Raw genomic sequence first — 17,995 nt, forward strand, 5'->3', positions numbered from 1 at the left:
CGTGGTATTGGATCCCAAGGAGGCGCGATACTTTGCTGGCCCCGCGGCGATCATCCTGGTCGAAAACAGAATGGTGGTGAGGGAAAGGAAGTGCTTACACAGCGTGCTCATCCCACTGCCGCCTTTCTTGCAGGATAGGTCTACCGTTTTAAGCAGCGAGATCGAGGCGCTCCAGCCCAGCATTCCAACATCATGTCCGTAGAAGTAGTCGTCCGAATCGTAGCCGAGCTCAAGACTCCGGCCTGAACTTCCCGCGCTTCTGCTTCATGGCCTGGACCTTCTTCCTGTCCTCGTCAAACTTCTTGATCAGCTCTGCCTGCTCTGCCTTCTTCTTCTCACGCAGCTGGAAGCGGTAGAAATTGGTCAGCTCCTCCTTCTTCTTCTGCTCGCGCTCCAGCATCTTCTTGCGCGCCTCCTCGGCCTCGTCCCTCCTCGCGGGTGCCGAGCGGCCGCCCCTCGTGACCGTGACGAAGCCGTCCTCGTCGGGCTCGTTGCGAAGCCTCTTAGCCAGCTCCGCGGCCTCCTTCTCCTTGCGGTTGAACACGGCGAAGAAGGCGTCCACGGACTGCTGGAGGATTTCGGTGGGTGGGAACGACAGCTTGTTGTGCGCCTGGATCCATGTGACTCCCAGTTGGGGGACCTTCTCTTGAACACCCTCACCCCAGACAGGATATTTCTTGGTTTTGTGGACTTTCGCGATGGCCTTCAGGACGAGGTCTACGCTCTTCTCGTCGGCGAGGACAATGACAGCCGTGCTGCCACTCCGGTGCAGCTGGCGTGTCCATGTCGGGGGCAGCCGCGCGACTTGCTCTTCCTCGTCTTCGGAGTCGGACTCGTCGCGCTTGCGTTTCCGTGATGCGATCGCGGCTAGTCGTGCGGCCTGGGCAGGCTCTAGGGAGACTGGCTTTTCCCTCCTGTCTGCCTCGAATGATATGGACTCGAATCTGCCATTGCCGGCAAGGGTGGAGATAATCGCGCGGAAATGAGGTTCTGTGCTGTCCACGGGGACATTTGTCACGAAGAGACTGCGATCGTCGTCGGGTGTGGGATGGTTGGGCGCATGTCGTCGCACGTAGGCATAGTGAGTGGTGGTGCGAGGATATGACGGTAATGGCGGTATGCTCAGTGGCAACACTGAGAACTCGCCTATTGTCTTTGGTATTGAAGACATAGTTGCTGTTGCGGCGAGTGCAGGTGGTCGCTTGGGTGAAATTTAAAAACGATCTGCTGCTCAATTCCCGTCAAGAAATTTACAGCTTCGCTGCCTTATCTTATCAGTCAGCCTTCCATGCCGCTTCGGCTCCGAGCATGAAATGGTACCTGAGAAACAAGCAAATACGAGTGAGACATGTCGCAACGTCTCACCAAGTTCTGCTTGAAAACACCACTCGTCTTAGTTCTCTCCATCAATTTCATGGTCAACATCCATATCATCACTTTTTTAGCCATGACTTCGTATAAACCGGCTTCGCTTTGCAGCTGTTGGTTGCTAGGGTCAATTGACCTCGGGGCCGCCAAGATTTCGCACCGCGGTACCCTCGGGCCCCGCCAGCCGTCACATTCAAGTCGAGTCGATGTCGTCAAAGGGCAATGATTGCCCCGTCTTATCGTTTGAGCTTCACTTTTCCAAAGGCAGTCTTTACGGCCTGTTACCCATGCTATCATCATGAAGCGTTAGGCTCGCTCACACTGCCGGCATGAAGGGATTCAGACGGTCTCAACACGCATCTTACACGGCTGTCGAGCGCTGAGAAATCAATCCCCTCAGGCCTTTGCGCCGCCTTCACAACATGACTCTGAAAACTGCCCGATACGTCGAGCATTTCTTCTCGGGCAAGAAGAGGGCTTCAAACTCCAGACCACCTCGCTTTCTGGCTTTTCGCTCCTCGAGCACATTTATCCTCGCCGCTGTTTGCATCGCCATCTTCACCGACATCCTGCTCTACGGCATCATTGTCCCAGTTATTCCATTCGCCTTAACCAGTCGTGTTGGCGTCGCTGAGGACTCCGTCCAAAGATGGAATGCGATCCTCTTGGCAACATATACCATCGCTCTTTTCATCGGCAGCCCCCTGGTCGGGCTCTACGCTGACCACACGTCGTCGAGGAGATGGCCTCTACTCATTGGCTTGGTTTCTCTGGCGGGCTCGACCATCATCCTGTGCCTGGGAAGGACCATCGCCCTCCTTGTTATTGGCAGGATACTGCAAGGCTTGAGCGCAGCTATCGTGTGGACTGTGGGATTGGCCTTGATGGTTGATACCGTGCCGGACAAGATTGGTGAGGCAATGGGATACTCGGCAATCGCTATGTCCTTGGGCCTCCTCGTCTCGCCTGCCATTGGAGGGGCCGTCTTTGCTGCCGCGGGATACTACGCTGTGTACTATATTGCCTTTGGATGCATTTTTCTGGACATTATTCTCCGCTTGGTTCTTATCGAGAAGAAAATAGCTAGCCAGTGGGTGAGCGATGAAGGCGGGTCACCAGATCCTGAGCAAGAAGCGGCTGGTCCATTGGCTGCTGGCCGAACTGCTGCCGAAACAACCGAAATACCCGAAGCATCAGGAATTAGCATGGCACACGATGAGAAGGCAGTGGATGGGACAAATACATGCCACGATAGCAGCGATGGGGTCATTGACAGTGAAGCTACTGCTGTGCCACCAACAGCACCGTCCATCGTCGCAAGTGGAAGGACGGCAAAGCATCCCAAATTGCGCCTTCTGAAGTCGCGACGTCTTCTAGCTGCCAACTTTGGAATCATCATCCAGGCCGGTGCGATGTGAGTCATCTAGATCTCGCCACTCGCGCTCTCTGTTCCTCACCGCTCCATCGAGCAGCTGAAAGAAAACTCTGCTGACGATCACACCACCACTACCAGGATCTCATGGGACACCGTCCTCCCGCTCTTCGTGAAGAACACCTTCGGCTGGTCATCGACAGCAGCAGGCCTGATCTTCTTCTGCATCTTCATCCCGGGCTTCATCTCCCCGGTCGTAGGCTGGGTGTGCGACCGCTATGGTGCCAAGTGGCCCTCGACCGCCGGCTTCGCCGTCTCCATCCCTTTCCTGGTCTGCCTGCGCTTTGTCACAGACAACACCATCGGCCACAAGGTCCTCCTGGGCGCCCTGCTTGCGCTCATTGGAGTCACACTGACGTTCGCCAATACGCCACTTATGGCCGAGATCACGTACGCGATCGACGCAGAGGAGGCCGCCAGCCCTGGAATATTTGGCAAGAATGGCGTGTATGGGCTCGGCTACGGGCTGTTCTGCACATCGTTCGCGCTCGGAGGCTCCGTAGGCAGCTTGATGTCTGGATACGTGATGGATGATTCCGGCTGGGGCACGTTGACCTGGGTCCTCGGCGTATGGATGGCCAGCGGGGCGGTCGTCGTTGCCTTAGGCGTGGGAGGAGGCAAAACAGCGGCCACCAAGGGGAGTCCCGAGGCTGCTGGTGCTGACATTGAAAGCTCAGCGGGATCACGAGACCCATGATGACTTTGCCGCTGGAGCCGGATCGGGTGGGATAAGGCCGACGCTGGCCTGGCGTGTGGCTGGCTAGGTCCTGCTGTGTTACCACAAGCTACGTCCAACACAGAGACGTTGCCAGGCCTCCACAGCCTCGACATCATGTACGGTCCGAATGGACGTCACACCGCGGGACATGTATGTCCTCCGTGGCCGTTTCAGACAAGGCTCTCGGCGTTCACGTGGCGTTCTCTCACGCGGGAACGTGCCACAGATCCCCCATCTGATCGAAACATGGGCCACGGAGCCGCATTTTCCAACGAATTCCGCGCCTGTACTCTATCGACATCGTGCAGCCTGACCAATTTTTGATTGGATCAATGAATTCCGCATCGGTTGATGTGCACGCCGAATCATTCCAGCAAAATCTAGAACCCCCAATAAGAACACTTCTCTAGCCGCAGTTCCCCGTCCGGCATATATCGGACTGAAACATGTTTCCTGAATAATGGTCGTGCATACAATAATTGACCTATAATTTGCGTATATTGAGGTCTATCTATGTACATCCCTTCGTCACCAATGGTTACTCTACAGCACATAGACGATCACATCCGGAACACGGCATCCTCCGTCACTCGCCTCAGGTTGATGACGATGATCTGCATCGTTCCTATGAGAAGCAATATCTGCTCGTAGATTTTCGACAGCCCTGATTGCAACAAGGCTCCCAGATGACGATCGACACCACAAGTCGCCTGGGCGAGGGTAAACCCCGCGAAGCCACAGGTCATATCTCAATGGTGATTCGACCAATCCCCCGGCTAACACAGCTCAGCATCGAGCCCCCAGCCTTATCCTCATCCCCCAGCGCAGAACCGCGGTGAAGCGCCCTCCCCGCCCGCAGCTTGACGACACACGTGCCGCAGTTCCCCACCTCGCACGAGGACGGCACCTGGTCGGCGCCGAATCTCCTCTGCAGCGCCTCGAGCAGCGACTCCTCGGCCCCCACCTGGACCTCGGCACCGTCTCTGTTGACCACGACAGCCTCGAACGGGTCCCCGCCCGCGTCGGCCTGGAACGCCTCGAAGTGCACCTCCTCGGGCGGGATACCCGCAGCGCGCGTCTCCCGCAGCGCCTCATCCATCATGCGCGGGGGGCCACAGAAGTACAGCCGCGAGTTCCACGGCATCGTCTTGATGATGTGCGGGATGCTGAGGCGCTCGCCCTTGGCCCCGTCGTAGATGGTCACCACGTCCCCGCCTAGATCCCGTATCCGCTGCGCAAAAGGGATATCGGCCTCGCTGCGCACGGCGTAGTGCAGGCTGGCGTCGAAATTGAACTGACGAAGCGCCTCCAGCAGCACGAGGAACGCCGTGATGCCCACGCCGGCCGCAACGAACACGTGGCTGCTGCACGACGTGACAATCTTCATGGCCGTCGCGCGGCCGACCTGCAGGACGTCGCCGACGGCGGCGGTCTCGTGCAGGTGACGCGATGCGCCGCGCGACTGCGGCTCGAGCGCGATGCCGAACTCGAGCTGGTTCCTGTCGGCGTCACAGACGACCGAGTACGCGCGCACGAGGGGCTCGGCCCGCCCGGGCACGGGGATCCGCACCTTTGCGTGGGAGCCCTGGTCCAGGCTGCCTGGCTCCGGGACGGGGTCGACGGCCTCGAGGACGAAGGACGTGATCCGCTCCGTCTGCCGGTGTTTCTCGACGATCTTGAAGTCCCTCCACTGGGTGGGGTCCTCGTCCTCATCCTCGCCCTCACCGGCCGCCGCGCCCTGCTCCCGCCTGGCCTTGGCCTTGAGCTTTGCGGCGCGGCTGGCGAACGCGTCGTGGCTCTCCTTGCCGAACTCAGGGATGGCGGCCAGCTCCTCGTTGGCGGCCAGGTCGCCCGTGTTGCGGTGCAGGTACTCCTGGACGCGCTCGATGGTCCAGCTGGGGTGGCGGCGCTCGACCAGCCGGATCTCGTCGCCGGCAGCGACGGGCCCTTCGCGCAGCACGCGGTAGTACCAGCCCGTACGGCTCAAGCGCCAAGTGTTAGGCGCGAAGTTCTTGAGCTCGAATCGGTGGTTGAGCTTGAAGCAGGGCTGCCGGGGCAGGCTGACCTGTAGCAGCAGCCCCTCGTCGTCCCCGTTGCCCTTGCCTACGGCCATGATATCACCAATGCAGACATTGCGCTCGTTCATGTGCCGCGTGACGAAGTTCTCGCCGAAGCCGCCTGGCACGAATCGAGTGGCTGCCGAGGGGTGCTCTGATTGCCATGTTGGGTAGTGGCTGCAGCAATCTAGCGGCGTGGGACAGAGTCAGCAGGGCCTCGTGCGATGTCACTGTGCGCTACTTGTGCCGTGTGTAGGCGTATGCGTATATGCTTATGTGTGTATGTGTGCCTGAGTAATTGGGGCCTGGATTGATGTGCCCAAATCCATGGAACGAGTAAAAAGGAAGACGTGAAACAAGTAGCACTTTTGGCTGCCCGACTTACATCCGTGAACAGCCTTGTCTGGCCCGCCGTGAAACGTGTAGTCGTGCTCGTCTCCATCTATGCCGAGTTTTCCGACGTGTATCGGCCCGTTGAGAAGTGACTTGTCGATTCCAGATTCTATGTTTAGTCCCTTGTACTTTTTCATCTTCCCAGAGCGGACCTCAAGTATGGTGTCGCTCGTAAAGGGCGCGTACAGGTCGACCTCTTCCTTTGGAGTCATGGCGATAGTTTCCAGGGATCAGTCTAACATTCAAGTCTATCCTGACAACAAGAGAAGGAAATTAAAGGATAAAGTCTCAATTGACAGCTTAGCACGGACATTGGTTGCAATAGAGATGCATTCCGCGGACAAGCGGGACTGTTCGAGATGGGGGCAAAAGGCGTGAGATTGAAGCGCAGGGCCCCCATTCGCCTGATTGGGATGAGATGACTAAGCTTAGACCATTGTAGGAGCGAGGGGAAATGCAGGGCCCGGGGATAACGGACTACCAGGCAGCCTTGACATGGCTTGAGCAATACGGCGGTATGGGATGGATCGGACTCTGTGCTGATGTACATTAAGTAATCATCTCACACCGAGTGCTTTGTAACCCCCAACTCGCCTGCCCTGAGTGGCTGGCCGGCCACGTTTGAGCCGCTGTACCCAAGCTTTGCCGAGCTCAGGATCGGGTCTGCTCCCGAGGCCAAAGAGAGAGGGCCAAGGCCCGATAATTAAGCCCCGTCTTGCCTCTTCTGGGCTTTTAGGGGAGCCGGTGACCCGGAATCAGATGTTCTACCGTGCCCATGGGAAGATTGTTTGTTTCATGGCCAGAACCACCTCAGTGACTGCATCGTGGGCGGGCGACCAAGAGACTCCTGGCCTGCAGACCCAATTGATCGCACCCGGGGGAATTTCGTTTGATATCGTCCACTCCTGACTACTGAAACTGCCTCCAATGGCAACCGAGATGTTTCGATGCAGGTTGCTTAGTGGGAGAAAGCCACGTCTGGAGTTAATTGACTGGCTTGAGGAGGCGTTCATAGCCGACCCTTCTGGCCGGGACACAAGCCCAAGTCCATCGGGGCCCGAAGCTGTCGCAGAGCAAGACATGGGCGTAATGGCCACGTAACCACGAACAAAGATGTGGTCGAAACAGCATCGTATGAGTGATGAAGATGTGAAGATGTTATGAGGCCACGATGACAGTCTTCAACGCCAGACAAGACAAGTTATACTGGCTGGCGTCTCTGGTATATAACCATGGCCTTCGCCGCTCATCTCCAACGCATCATGTAGATTCATCAGCAAGCAACTCCAGCAATACCAATCCATTCATTTCCATTCATTCATTTGAACAAAATAACGACAGCCAGGTGCAAGTCGTTCCCCACAGAAAAAGAAAATTAAAATGAAGTTCACAGCCACAACCGCACTCACCTACCTTGCCGCCCTGGCCACCACGGCAACAGCGACGCCCTTCAGCAAGCGCGCCACCACCTACACCGGAAGGATGACGCCGATCGGCGAGATCAGCGACGCGGGCGCCCTGAGCGCCTGCGGCCAGGAGTACGTGACGGGAAGCATGTTCGTCGCCGTCCAACCGTCGCTGCTGCCGGCCGACTGCTCGCCGACGCCCATCACCATCAAGTGCAAGGGCGGCGATGTCACCGCCCAGGTCGTCGACAAGTGTATGGGTTGCGGTTCCGACCATATAGACGTCTCCGCTGCCGTGTATGAGGCCTGTGGTGGTGCGAAGGGGGGCGTCGACCCCATCCCGGACCTGACCTGGATCTTCTAAGTGGTGTGTGTGTTAAGTCCCAAGGGCATGGTGGGGTTCATGCGCTCCTGATCAGAGTCACACGCTGGGCTCTGAAAGTACGGCTATGCAGTTCTGGGAATGATTAGCAGGTCTTTATCTTTTTTTTCCAGAGTTTTTAAGAGGACTCCTCAGCTTCAAGGGTTGGGACTGTCGTCCAGTTCAGCAGGTTGATGCTGGATCAACGACATGCTGGGAGTCACAGTAAGCTTCTGTGGTGAAATCACACTCGTTCGGGCATGCTGGCTTGCACGGCTGGAGTACGTCGCGCCTTATCATTCTTTAACAAGGCGGGACGCCAGAAGGGAATTGATAGATATCAACGATTGATGACCTAAGAATAGAGACCAACAAAATTACCGAATCTGACCTCTTGTGTTCCACTGCGCAAGCCTGCGTGCCACGTGAGTCTGCTGTCTTTCGTGTACTACACTCGAAGCCTTACAGACTGCTTGTGCTATGCAGCAGACAAGAGACGCCCGTACTGTGTCGACGCCTGCACTACAAGCCGTTCAACACAAGTCAGAACATATGACGAGGCTTTCAGGAAGTCCTCGTAATAGTGCCGTAACTGATACGACTGGACACACGACTTCGTGTTCAGCCAGCCTTCCATTTTCAGCGGCCCCCTCCCGGATGAAAACTGCACTTGCAATGCACTTGCAAGCACCGACAAGGAACGGGGGCCGAAGCAGGTGTCGGATAAGTGAGATCTGACGAACAACAGCCAGCTTTCAGCGAGGTGCGTACACGCCACACGCATGCAGGCTGTGCACCAACCGCAACACCATGAACGGTGTTCGTCCAACGTCCTGAGGTCCCACACGCCCCCTCGGGTGAATTGGGTCGGTCCTCCATCTCCCCCGCTAGGCATATTCCGCCCATGTGCGTACGCGAGGGACCGCAGGAGGCTCGTCGTGAATGAGCACTAAACCCTTCCAGGCGGACCTTCTCCGCAGGACGCTGAATCTAACCCCAATATTTTGGCGTCGAGCCGAGAGGTTGTGACGATAATTGCGGTAAGAGCGGCCTTCATGCAATCTGCTGCTGCCTAGGCTCTGCGCTTGCGCCCAACGCTGTGAGCCTCGAAGTGGAGCCACAAGTCCTAACCAATCCTTGCAGCGGACAGAACCCCCGCAGAGCAGCAACAGATCTCGACAGTTGACGATGTCCGGCTGCTGATCAGCTTGTAGCCCATCTCTCACCCCCATTTCCCGGCCACAGGACTCGAAAATGGTTCCATCTTTCGGCCCTCCGTGGCACAGCGGATGTTGCCCACCCAACAGGGCACATGATCGTCTCCTCCTGACCAATCCCGGCGTCTGTGCTACTCATGGCACGGTGCCACGTGATGTCAAGTCCCATATCTTGTATATTAGCGTCGACAGATTGCGGCTCTACCAGCCTCGCCTGGGGATCGGGTCCCGATAGAAGCGGGGATGCACTGGTCTTCTTGGGGGTACTGCGAGCAAGTTGATGCATCCGTCGTTGCAACTAGTCGTGTACGCCGCTTCGGTAGATATGTGATGACACCCAGGACGGAGACGCGTGAGAAGGCAGCCAATGGACCAAGGTGAACGGCCAGCTGGGACGTTGAGGCTGTGGCTCTGGCACGGATCACCATTCCATGGGAGCGCCATGATTCTCGTCAAATCCCCAGCTAGGCAAGGATCAGGGGACGAGAGCTGTATCCACTTGAGGCTCTGCTCACGCAAAAGGGAAATGACTTTCATTTCACTGATCGGTAGGCCATCTCCCAGGGTGTCGTAGAGGGGGGGTGGTAACGGAGTGCGTGGCCGGTAGGTAGGTAGCCTGTTGACGAGGAAGAGTGACGGGGGAAGGGGCGATTTTGAGCCTCAACAACAGAGAGAAAACAGGGTCGCAGGAACATTGTCACGCTGACAATTTCCTATTTCTGGACGCTTCGACTGTTGGTCGAGAGGGAACCGGCAAGATGGATGTTGGTGGGTTAAGGTGCAGAGACTAAGGAAGCTGACCTCCGGATCAGGCGCTGCCTGCTGAAGAGCCGCATCGATGCAGGGTTTAATCAGCTCTGTGCTTGCCCCATGATTGGTCACACAATCGCACGCCTCGCTAATGCCAATGGAGTCCCATATTTCCGCACCCAGTCTTTCCCTTCTTCCCAACACTAATCCTCACAACCGCGGTATCCATCTTATCATCAGCTACGATGGTAGGGCATCCTATCAGCTTTACGACCTTGTTGTTTGGTAGCCTCCTTTCCACCATACCACAAGCTTGATTCTTGGCACTACTTGTTCAGGGGTATCCTGGCTTAACCACACTCCAACCCTTCAGCAGAGCCTCATCGTCGGCTTTCACCTCCATGTCATCCTTCGTACCGACATTCCCCCCGGTTGTAGGATTCGCGCATCCACCCATTCCTTGTTGCGATGCGGCTCAAAATACTTGATACTCACCAGCAGAACACAGACAACAGCAAGTAGCTGGTCTGAGCGTGTGTCTCTCTGTCTTATTCTGCTACGTCTGCGCACTGTTCATCCTCGCTTGGCGTCGGTCATCTCTCACCAAAACCACTTTCTGAACACATTTCATTTCACAAACATTGCACAGACGCAGAATTTCTCGCCACGGTAAACTTCACTGTAGGTATGGGTTTCTTTTTATCTGTTTCTAAGATCCAATGCACTCTCGTACGTATGTAGGGGGCCGAAAGGAGGGGGTCATCCACAAGGCTCTGGGACCCCCTCAAGCATATATGACATCTCCTCCCCCTCAACTTTGAGAGCCTGATACTTCCAATGCATCCACATCGAAGGCCAAAGCCAACCTTTTGCTCTAAAAGCTTCACCTTTGGCTCTTCGAATCCCCTTCAAGCCCCCGAGATACACGTGGGACTTACGGCGGACCCTGGCACCTGTTCATAGACAACTTGGATACAATGGCAAAGATGGTCCAGATTGCCTAGGTACTGAGAGCGGGGCCATGTCTCTAAGTAAACTCCCGTATGAGATTATAAGCCTCATCGTACAGGAGTTGGATCTCGACGACGTCTTCCACCTGAGTCTCTCACCACGCTTCTCCTACCTCATCCAGGAGGACAGAGTGTGCAAAGCAATTCTAGAGGTACTATCCGCCCAACGAACCCATACCCTCCAATTCCAAGTCTTACTGATGGATACGAGGCTCTGGGCTTGGGCTTGCCACCCAGGAAAGACAAAGCATGACATGGTTGGAATCAATCTTAGCTGACGAATTGTGGCGCAGTCAAGGGCACGCGGAACCCCGGAGGCCGAAGAAGCAAGATCGACTCAAAACTATGCCTCGGCACTACGTAGGCTGTACAAACGTCGTCAGGCCATACGAACCGCCGCCCCCTTCACAGCCGCCGTCGTCGCGGTGGCGGAATCCTGGATATACGTGAATGGCACACTGTGTCACATGTCGGAGAGGACCCTGCGCGTACTCGACTTGCACAAGTCTAGCGGTCAGGAAGTTATCATCGATGTGCGAGCCCTATTGGACGAAGCAGTGGCAGCATCCCGGGGTGCCCGGAAGTACAAGTTCCAGATTCTGCACTACGCTGAGGGCATTGTGTCCTGCCTCTACACCCACTGCAGGCCGGTCGTGGAGAGCTGGTTAGTCGTCTTCAATGTTCGAGAGCAGAGGCTGTTGACCACCCTCGGTCTGGACACCACGTACAAGATATTTGTCCGTAATGATTGTGATTACCTCTACTTCGGAACTCACTCGGAGTTCGGCAATGATGGGTTCCGGCGATGGGTTCTCATGGGCTATGACATCGAGGGCGATCGGTGGTTTGAGCAGAAGGTCCATCTCCTGGACATGGTCGGCTCTGACATTGGACAGTCCATCGCCTTCGAGATCATAGATGGCAAGTTCTACGGCCTCTCCAACCAGACAAGCTTCGAGGTCGACGAAGTTGACTGGACTTCACACTACCACTGCTTCAGGTTTCCTGTCGCAGCGCCAAAGCCTAAGACAACCGAGAGGTCTGTCAAGGACAAGATGTGGCGAAGACAGCACGCAGAGGGGCCAATCGATGACCGGTGGTCATTCATCCGCCTCATCCGGGATGAGCGAGACCCAAAGCAGCTACAGGTTCTGGAATCTCGGAAGGAGTGGCTGGCCGGGAGTTCTGGACGGCGGAACTACTACACAACCAAGCTGGTCTTCCCGGACAAGGCGGCCGACTCAGACGAAAGAGAAGGCAGCAACAGCAGCAGCAGTAGCACCAGCGGTACCGACCCAGATCCGGACCCAGACGCCAACAACGTCGGAGGTGGCATCATCATCAACCCAGCCACTGAGACCATTCCGGAAGTGAGGCCACACACAAGCTACGACCTACCACACAGCATCCCGCCGGCCCGCCCACGCTGCCCATTCACCACGCACGCAGGCGATGACGCCTCAACAGCTCTCATGTTCACGCTAAGCAAGTGCTTCATACGTTCATACCACCCAGCAAGCCAGACCTTCCTGGACCTCGTCGACGATCCCCTGACCAGCACAACCGCCACGGAACACGACAGCGGGCCCGCGGCACCGCGGCTGCGCCTCCGCGCCGGATCACGCAAGCTCCGCCCCGCCATGGATATCCTGGCGGACCCAATTGCGCGGGACCCGGCGCAGCCGCACGGGCGGCGCGCTGCGCGGCTGTACGAGGGCGGGGCGCGCAACACCATCACCTTCTGGCCGCCGGAGAGCCCGCCCGACGCGCGCACCGACCCGGCCGTGCTGGCCGAGCTGCACCGCGTCGTCAACCCGCCGGCGCACGCCGGGGCCGTCCGGGGCGCGTGGGACGAGCGGTCGCTGGTCTACTCGACCGGCACGGGCGGCGGCATGCAGGCGCTCGTGTTTGTGAGCTTCGACCCTGGTGTCCACCTGCAGGGGCTGAAGGAGTGGGGGGACGAGTGTGCGCGGCGGGATAGTGGCTACGGCACTGGGCTCGGAGAGGAGGGTGGGAGTGAGGCAGAGGGGGACGGGGCCACCCTCCATTGGCCGGCTGAGCCTGCGGGCGAGGAGGCAGGCAAGGGAAAGGGGAAGCAGGTTCCCGTGTCACCAGTGCTGGACGACGTGGACGATGCGGTGTCATCGTCGCCTCCTCAGTCGGTCGGGTATTGTCCTGGCTGGACCCCCGAGGCGTCGTTTGACTGGCCCGTCGAGGTCACCGGTGCAGGTGATCGGTGCAAGGGGAAGGGGAAGGTGGCAGGACCGGCTAGGGACGCTGCAGCCTCGTCTGATAATGGTGATGATGGTGGCGGTAATGACGGCAACGGGACAGAGCGGGATGCTGCAGCGCCGCTACTGGATGTTGGTGCCGGGGACTCGTTCAGTTCGGCTGGCCAGGCCTATTCTTCCTTTTCCTCGTTCTACTCCACCGCGGATGAAGGGGCGTCTGGTGCTTCTTCTTCGCAGCATCCACAGCCTCACGAACCTGCAGCAGCAGCAGCACCACCAACAACAACAAGCCCTGCGCTGTCCGGCTGCAAATGGGCACGCACGGAAACGGCTATGTGGCGGGAGATCGCTCTTGGTTTCAATGGCTTGCCGGATTTCACGAGCCCGAACAGGCGAGCGGGAGGAGATAGAAGTGCAGTCTAGCAATGGAACAGTGGCATACACCCACCCATCCTCTGACGCTCTACTCCGGGGAGTAATGGATGGACATATGCAGTAGACATATCCTGCCGTGGAACATATCAATGCAGGCTAATAATCGAGGGCGCAGTAGGAGGAACGGGAAAGCAGCACTTTCGGTTGGGAAAGGGTCACACTTCGGCTCTGGCCCCCATCGAGAAGGAGAATAATGTAGATCAGCCATCGTGGCAACATTATATTTCGTACACCTACATACAGCTGAGTTAATAAGAACACACCATGGTCTTCTCCCGAACCCACCCTTCGTTCGAGCCTCGCGGACAACAGAGCTAGGGCCACCTGGCGCCGCACGCGGAGAATCCCAACCATACGTCCCTCAACATGTGGGAAGCCAACATGCAGCCAGCGACGCCTCAACAGGATGACAAGCTCCGGGGACAGCAGCACCTCATTTTACAACCCACCCGATCCCACAGATCGATCTTCACGACTTCTCCCGCTCCAAACAGAGCCCAGGCCAGCCTACATATGCGCAGAGACAAACGGCACGCGGGGGAAACACCAGACCTGTCTGGATCTCGTGTAAGACAGCGCGCACTAGGCTTTGAATCCCGGGACGACGAGGCGTATTTCTGCGGGGGAATGGGTCGCAAGGTTGACTTTCGAGGGGTTAGAATGGGGCAGCTTCAATTCGAAGGCCCTGCCCGTTCGCTGCCTAGGCAGCCTCACGCCAGGGGGAAAGTCGAGTAGGAGGGTGAGGTGGGTCGCGCCCGTGGCCCAGGGCTTGGTTCGCCTCGCGCAACAACCACTCACACACCCTCGGGCATCGACGACTTGGCTCCCGGCAGGCCTTACTTTGTTTTTCTTAATTATTGTAGCCGGTTTGGGGCCCTTTGCTCAAAAGAGATAATGGGGGCCAAAAGATTAAATATCCCCTGCTGACCAAGAAGGGAGCCATTTTTGTTTCTGCTGCGCTAAGCAAGAGGGCTTCTAAGCTATGGCGGTCTAGAGCTTGCCCTGCATGGAAATCTGACAGAAAACCTACCTCGCGATGGGGGAGAGGTCTAGGGCACCCTCCTTGACGCAGTAAGATGGAGACAATGCGGGGGAAATTAAACGCCGAGGTCGACAATTTGAGGCTCTATCTGTGGTGATTCCTGCGAGGAGTGTCATCTGATCGTGTGTTGCAAGGTCTGAAGCTCTCCACCGGTGAGGCTCCCGATGCCAGCGCGGCAACGTCGGCATATGTGTATATCCTGTAATTTTGTACGCTTATTTCGTCCGGTAGCTGCTGCCCTTTTTTTTATTACTGCTACCATAGATAAACAGAGTTCTGACCATCTCCGGCAGACCTGCCCCCATTCCCAAACATCACCTCCGCCCTTCTCTCCGCCCTTCTTGCGCAACACCAAGGGACGGCCACACACCCCGGGCCCCTCGGCGAGGCTGTGCTCTACAACAAACACCACGGGAAGCACCCTGCCGGACATTGCTATCACAACATATCATATCTGCCCCCACTCTGTCTCCTACATATGCAGGCCCGGAGCTCCGCACGCATGGACAATATCGATTCTCTGGTGCATATCTCGCCCTTCCCACGGGCAGTGAAGCCGGACTCATGTACCCCAAGAGCTGAGCCTAGCCATCCGGTGAGATGAGGCGGGAGCACACAATCGAAATTGGTTCTCGAGCCTGCACTACCGCGTGCGAGTGCTCGGCCCGTCACAGAACCATCGTTTGACCTACATCCCCGCAAAGGCCCAGGACGGAAAGATGCACCGAGCTCTCTACCAATTGACAAGGATGTAATCATGAGGAGTTGCAGACAACCGAGAATATGGCAGTCAAAGTTGCGGCAACAGCTCACCGTAGATGAATTGTCCTACCTAGGTATGTCCCCAAGTGAACCCAGCGCAGGAAGTCTCCCCGCCCCTTCCCCCCGGTCTAAAGGTAGACAACGCACCAAAACAAAGAGCCTGAAATCCCAATCGTTCCCTCTGTCCAGATTGTACAAAACCACCTTCCCCGCACTTAACAGGCCGGTGCCTATAGATGTGTGGAAAGGTAGGAAGGTAAAAGAAATGGGAGTTGAGGTAGGTAGGCAGGTAAAGCAGACACCCCATGAAAATGCTCTCTTCCCCTCCCTCTTTGCCCAACGCCGCTCACAGAGAAGACCAAAACAAAACGCAAAACGGCACTTGCGGGGTATTGCTCAAGGACACCCTGTATGCTTTATCCTTTTCTGTACTCCAGACAAAACGATCGTTCGGTCAGTCGACAGAAGCCAGCTAGCTTCCCATCGCCCTATTACTTCCAGCATGTAGTAACTCCGCGGAGCTCTAGAGGCATGGCGGGGCGGGGCGGACGCCCTCCCGGATTCCAGCGGTTGATTTAGCCTAGACTGACGTAGTTGCCTTTTGGAAAAGGATTCGTTAGCCGTCTCCTCATCATACTCCCCGAAAGAATAGATATCATATACTGACCTGGGAACTGGCCCTGCTTGCCCTGGAGCTTTCCGATCCACCACTCATTCTCATTTTGTGTCCTGCTCACAATCTCGATGACATCTCCGGCCCGGAAGCTCAGGTCACCTTCTGCCTGCGCGGAGTAATCGTACAGCGCCGTCACCATCTCAGCGGCCGGAGCGGCACTCAACCTGCTTGGCTTGGGCTTCGGCGGTGGGGGCTTAGACTTTGCAGCAGCCGCTGCGGCCAGGGATGCCGACTTTGGGCTTGTCAGAGGTGGAGACGTCGGCCCGGCGGAGTACGGCGGAGGCGGGTTCTCTACGCTCGCTGTGCGCTGGTGGAATCCTGTCTTGGACGCAGATGACGATGGAGAGGCGAGACCTGGTGTAGCAGACCCGAACCCCTGTGTCGCCGACCCCAGTGCCGGTGATGCGGAATTAAGCACTGACGTGCCTGCCGCTGTTGAGGTCGAGGGTGTCGGGCTCGTGGGGCCCTGGGTGAGTAGGCCAGCCGGCCGGTTACCCTCAAGTGCTGCTGGCTTCGGCTGGTATTTGGGGGGTCTCCTTTGGCCGGTTGATTTGAACTTGACTATCGACAGCTTCTCGGCCTGCTCTTGGATGTCACCTCGTTTCTGCTGGAAGGCCTCCTCAATATCAAGTGTCAGGTCGAAGTAGCCGATGTCGCAGCGCTGCATCCTCTCGTGGAGCGTGTAGAAGATGTTGAGTTGCATGTAGTAGAATGACTGGAACAGGGGCCTGATAAACTCCCGCTCGAGAGCAAACAACTTTGGCAACTCGTCCTTCAAGAGATCGTTGAAGTAGTTGTAGTCCTGGGTGGCCGCCTCCACGTCGTTCTCGGCCTTCCACATAGCCTTCTCGTCCTTGATGGACTTGTCCTTCTTGTCCTGAAGCTTCTTCAGGGTCGCACGATGCCTGTCGTAGTCCAACTTCTTGTGCTCGCGCTTCACAATCTGCTTGCGAATGATCTTGATGACGTCCGTCAGCTCGTTGGCAGGTCGAATAACCCTACTTTCGATCATTTCCAACTCTGGTGACAACGTCTCCTGCAGATCTTTCACTACAGCCTCGTATTCCTCGCAGGCCTGAATGCCTTCCGGGTTCGCGTGCACTACCAGAGAGTCCGGATCGGACATCCTGCCGCTGATGGGCTTGTAGATCTCGGCTATTGCCTTGGAGAACTCGATCTGGTGGTTCAGCATATTATTGATGGCCTCGAAGTACTTCTTGCTCTCGTCGTGTAGCTTCTTGGTCTCGGTCTCCAGCTCCTGGAACCGCCGTTCCGAGTCGATATAGACGGCATCTTTCGTGTGCTCGCCAATGTTGAACTTGTGCTTGAATGTTTGCGGCGCCTACTCGTGCATCTACGTCAGTGGCGGTGGGGGGAAAAGGGGCGGGGGGTGGTGAGGTCTCGTGTGCAGCACTGACCCGCGTTATGCTCTTGGAAAACCCCCGAAAGCTCATCTTTGCTCAATCGAATGCGCCTCCCTCGCTCTCTGGCTTCGTAGGTGTTGCGATCAGGCGAACTTGGTCAGGTTTTGCCTCAGTAGAATTCGCGGTACCGGGTTTGGTGGTTGCGAGCGCAATGAAGGTTGTCGGTGCGGGTGGGTGTGGTGTAGCAAGGAACAGCGCAATAGCCCGCGGGGGAGGTGAAGATGATGATGATAGATGTCGGAGGTGACTGTCTGGCAACTATGACTTTGCAGCGATCTGCAAAAGGACTTCGGTGACGGCAATGTGGCTGTGCCGGCACCCGTCAGCTCCTTGCTCCTCAGGATGTTGGGCCAAGACCAAGGTAATAGCGCATCGCAAACCCGGGTGCAGGTCCAGGGAACGGGTCAGATGAGGGTCCCGTCGAGCAGAGATCGGAGCCGAGGTCGCGCGGGATCGTCGGAGTCGAGGTGCCCGGTGGTGTTGGCGGTTATGTGAGGACGTCGGTAGTTTTCTGAATGATCTCAGGTGTTTCAGTAAGGGGCAAGAGGGTTCAGCCGATGTATTGGTGCTATGTAAGGGAACAGAACTGTAATTGAGAGTCGGTGGTGACGATGCTTATGCTCATCCCAAGTCAAATCAGGTCAGGTTCAGGCAGCTCAATTCCAGGTCTTGTCAGGCCTCGCTCGTTCATCCAGCAACTTCGATTTCACTGC

General features: G+C 56.9%; 5 protein-coding genes across 5 annotated transcripts; 3 read left to right on the plus strand and 2 right to left on the minus strand.

Annotated features, from left to right (window-relative positions):
• Positions 1–229: 229 nt before the first annotated feature.
• Positions 230–1,171, minus strand: J7T55_000836 (uncharacterized protein; the record flags this gene model as incomplete). Its single annotated transcript, XM_053140095.1, has 1 exon — positions 230–1,171. One exon carries the CDS (start codon positions 1,169–1,171, stop codon positions 230–232), a length of 942 nt encoding a protein of 313 aa, XP_052996489.1.
• Positions 1,172–1,790: 619 nt separating this feature from the next.
• Positions 1,791–3,497, plus strand: J7T55_000837 (mfs transporter; the record flags this gene model as incomplete). Its single annotated transcript, XM_053140096.1, has 2 exons — positions 1,791–2,782; positions 2,882–3,497. 2 exons carry the CDS (start codon positions 1,791–1,793, stop codon positions 3,495–3,497), a joined length of 1,608 nt encoding a protein of 535 aa, XP_052996490.1.
• Positions 3,498–7,348: 3,851 nt separating this feature from the next.
• On the plus strand, positions 7,349–7,738 carry J7T55_000839 (riboflavin aldehyde-forming enzyme; the record flags this gene model as incomplete). The annotated part of the gene is made up of 1 exon (XM_053140098.1): positions 7,349–7,738. One exon carries the CDS (start codon positions 7,349–7,351, stop codon positions 7,736–7,738), a length of 390 nt encoding a protein of 129 aa, XP_052996491.1.
• Positions 7,739–10,679: 2,941 nt separating this feature from the next.
• J7T55_000840 (f-box domain containing protein) lies at positions 10,680–13,366 on the plus strand (the record flags this gene model as incomplete). The annotated part of the gene is made up of 2 exons (XM_053140099.1): positions 10,680–10,691; positions 11,006–13,366. 2 exons carry the CDS (start codon positions 10,680–10,682, stop codon positions 13,364–13,366), a joined length of 2,373 nt encoding a protein of 790 aa, XP_052996492.1.
• A 2,391-nt stretch (positions 13,367–15,757) lies between these two features.
• Positions 15,758–17,312, minus strand: J7T55_000841 (BAR adaptor protein; the record flags this gene model as incomplete). The annotated part of the gene is made up of 3 exons (XM_053140100.1): positions 15,758–15,780; positions 15,850–17,200; positions 17,277–17,312. 3 exons carry the CDS (start codon positions 17,310–17,312, stop codon positions 15,758–15,760), a joined length of 1,410 nt encoding a protein of 469 aa, XP_052996493.1.
• Between the last annotated feature and the right edge of the window lie 683 nt (positions 17,313–17,995).

The sequence above is a fragment of the Diaporthe amygdali genome (genome assembly GCF_026229845.1).
Source record: "Diaporthe amygdali strain CAA958 chromosome Unknown NODE_6_length_1560011_cov_65_102424, whole genome shotgun sequence".
NCBI classification, from domain to species: Eukaryota; Fungi; Ascomycota; class Sordariomycetes; order Diaporthales; family Diaporthaceae; genus Diaporthe; species Diaporthe amygdali.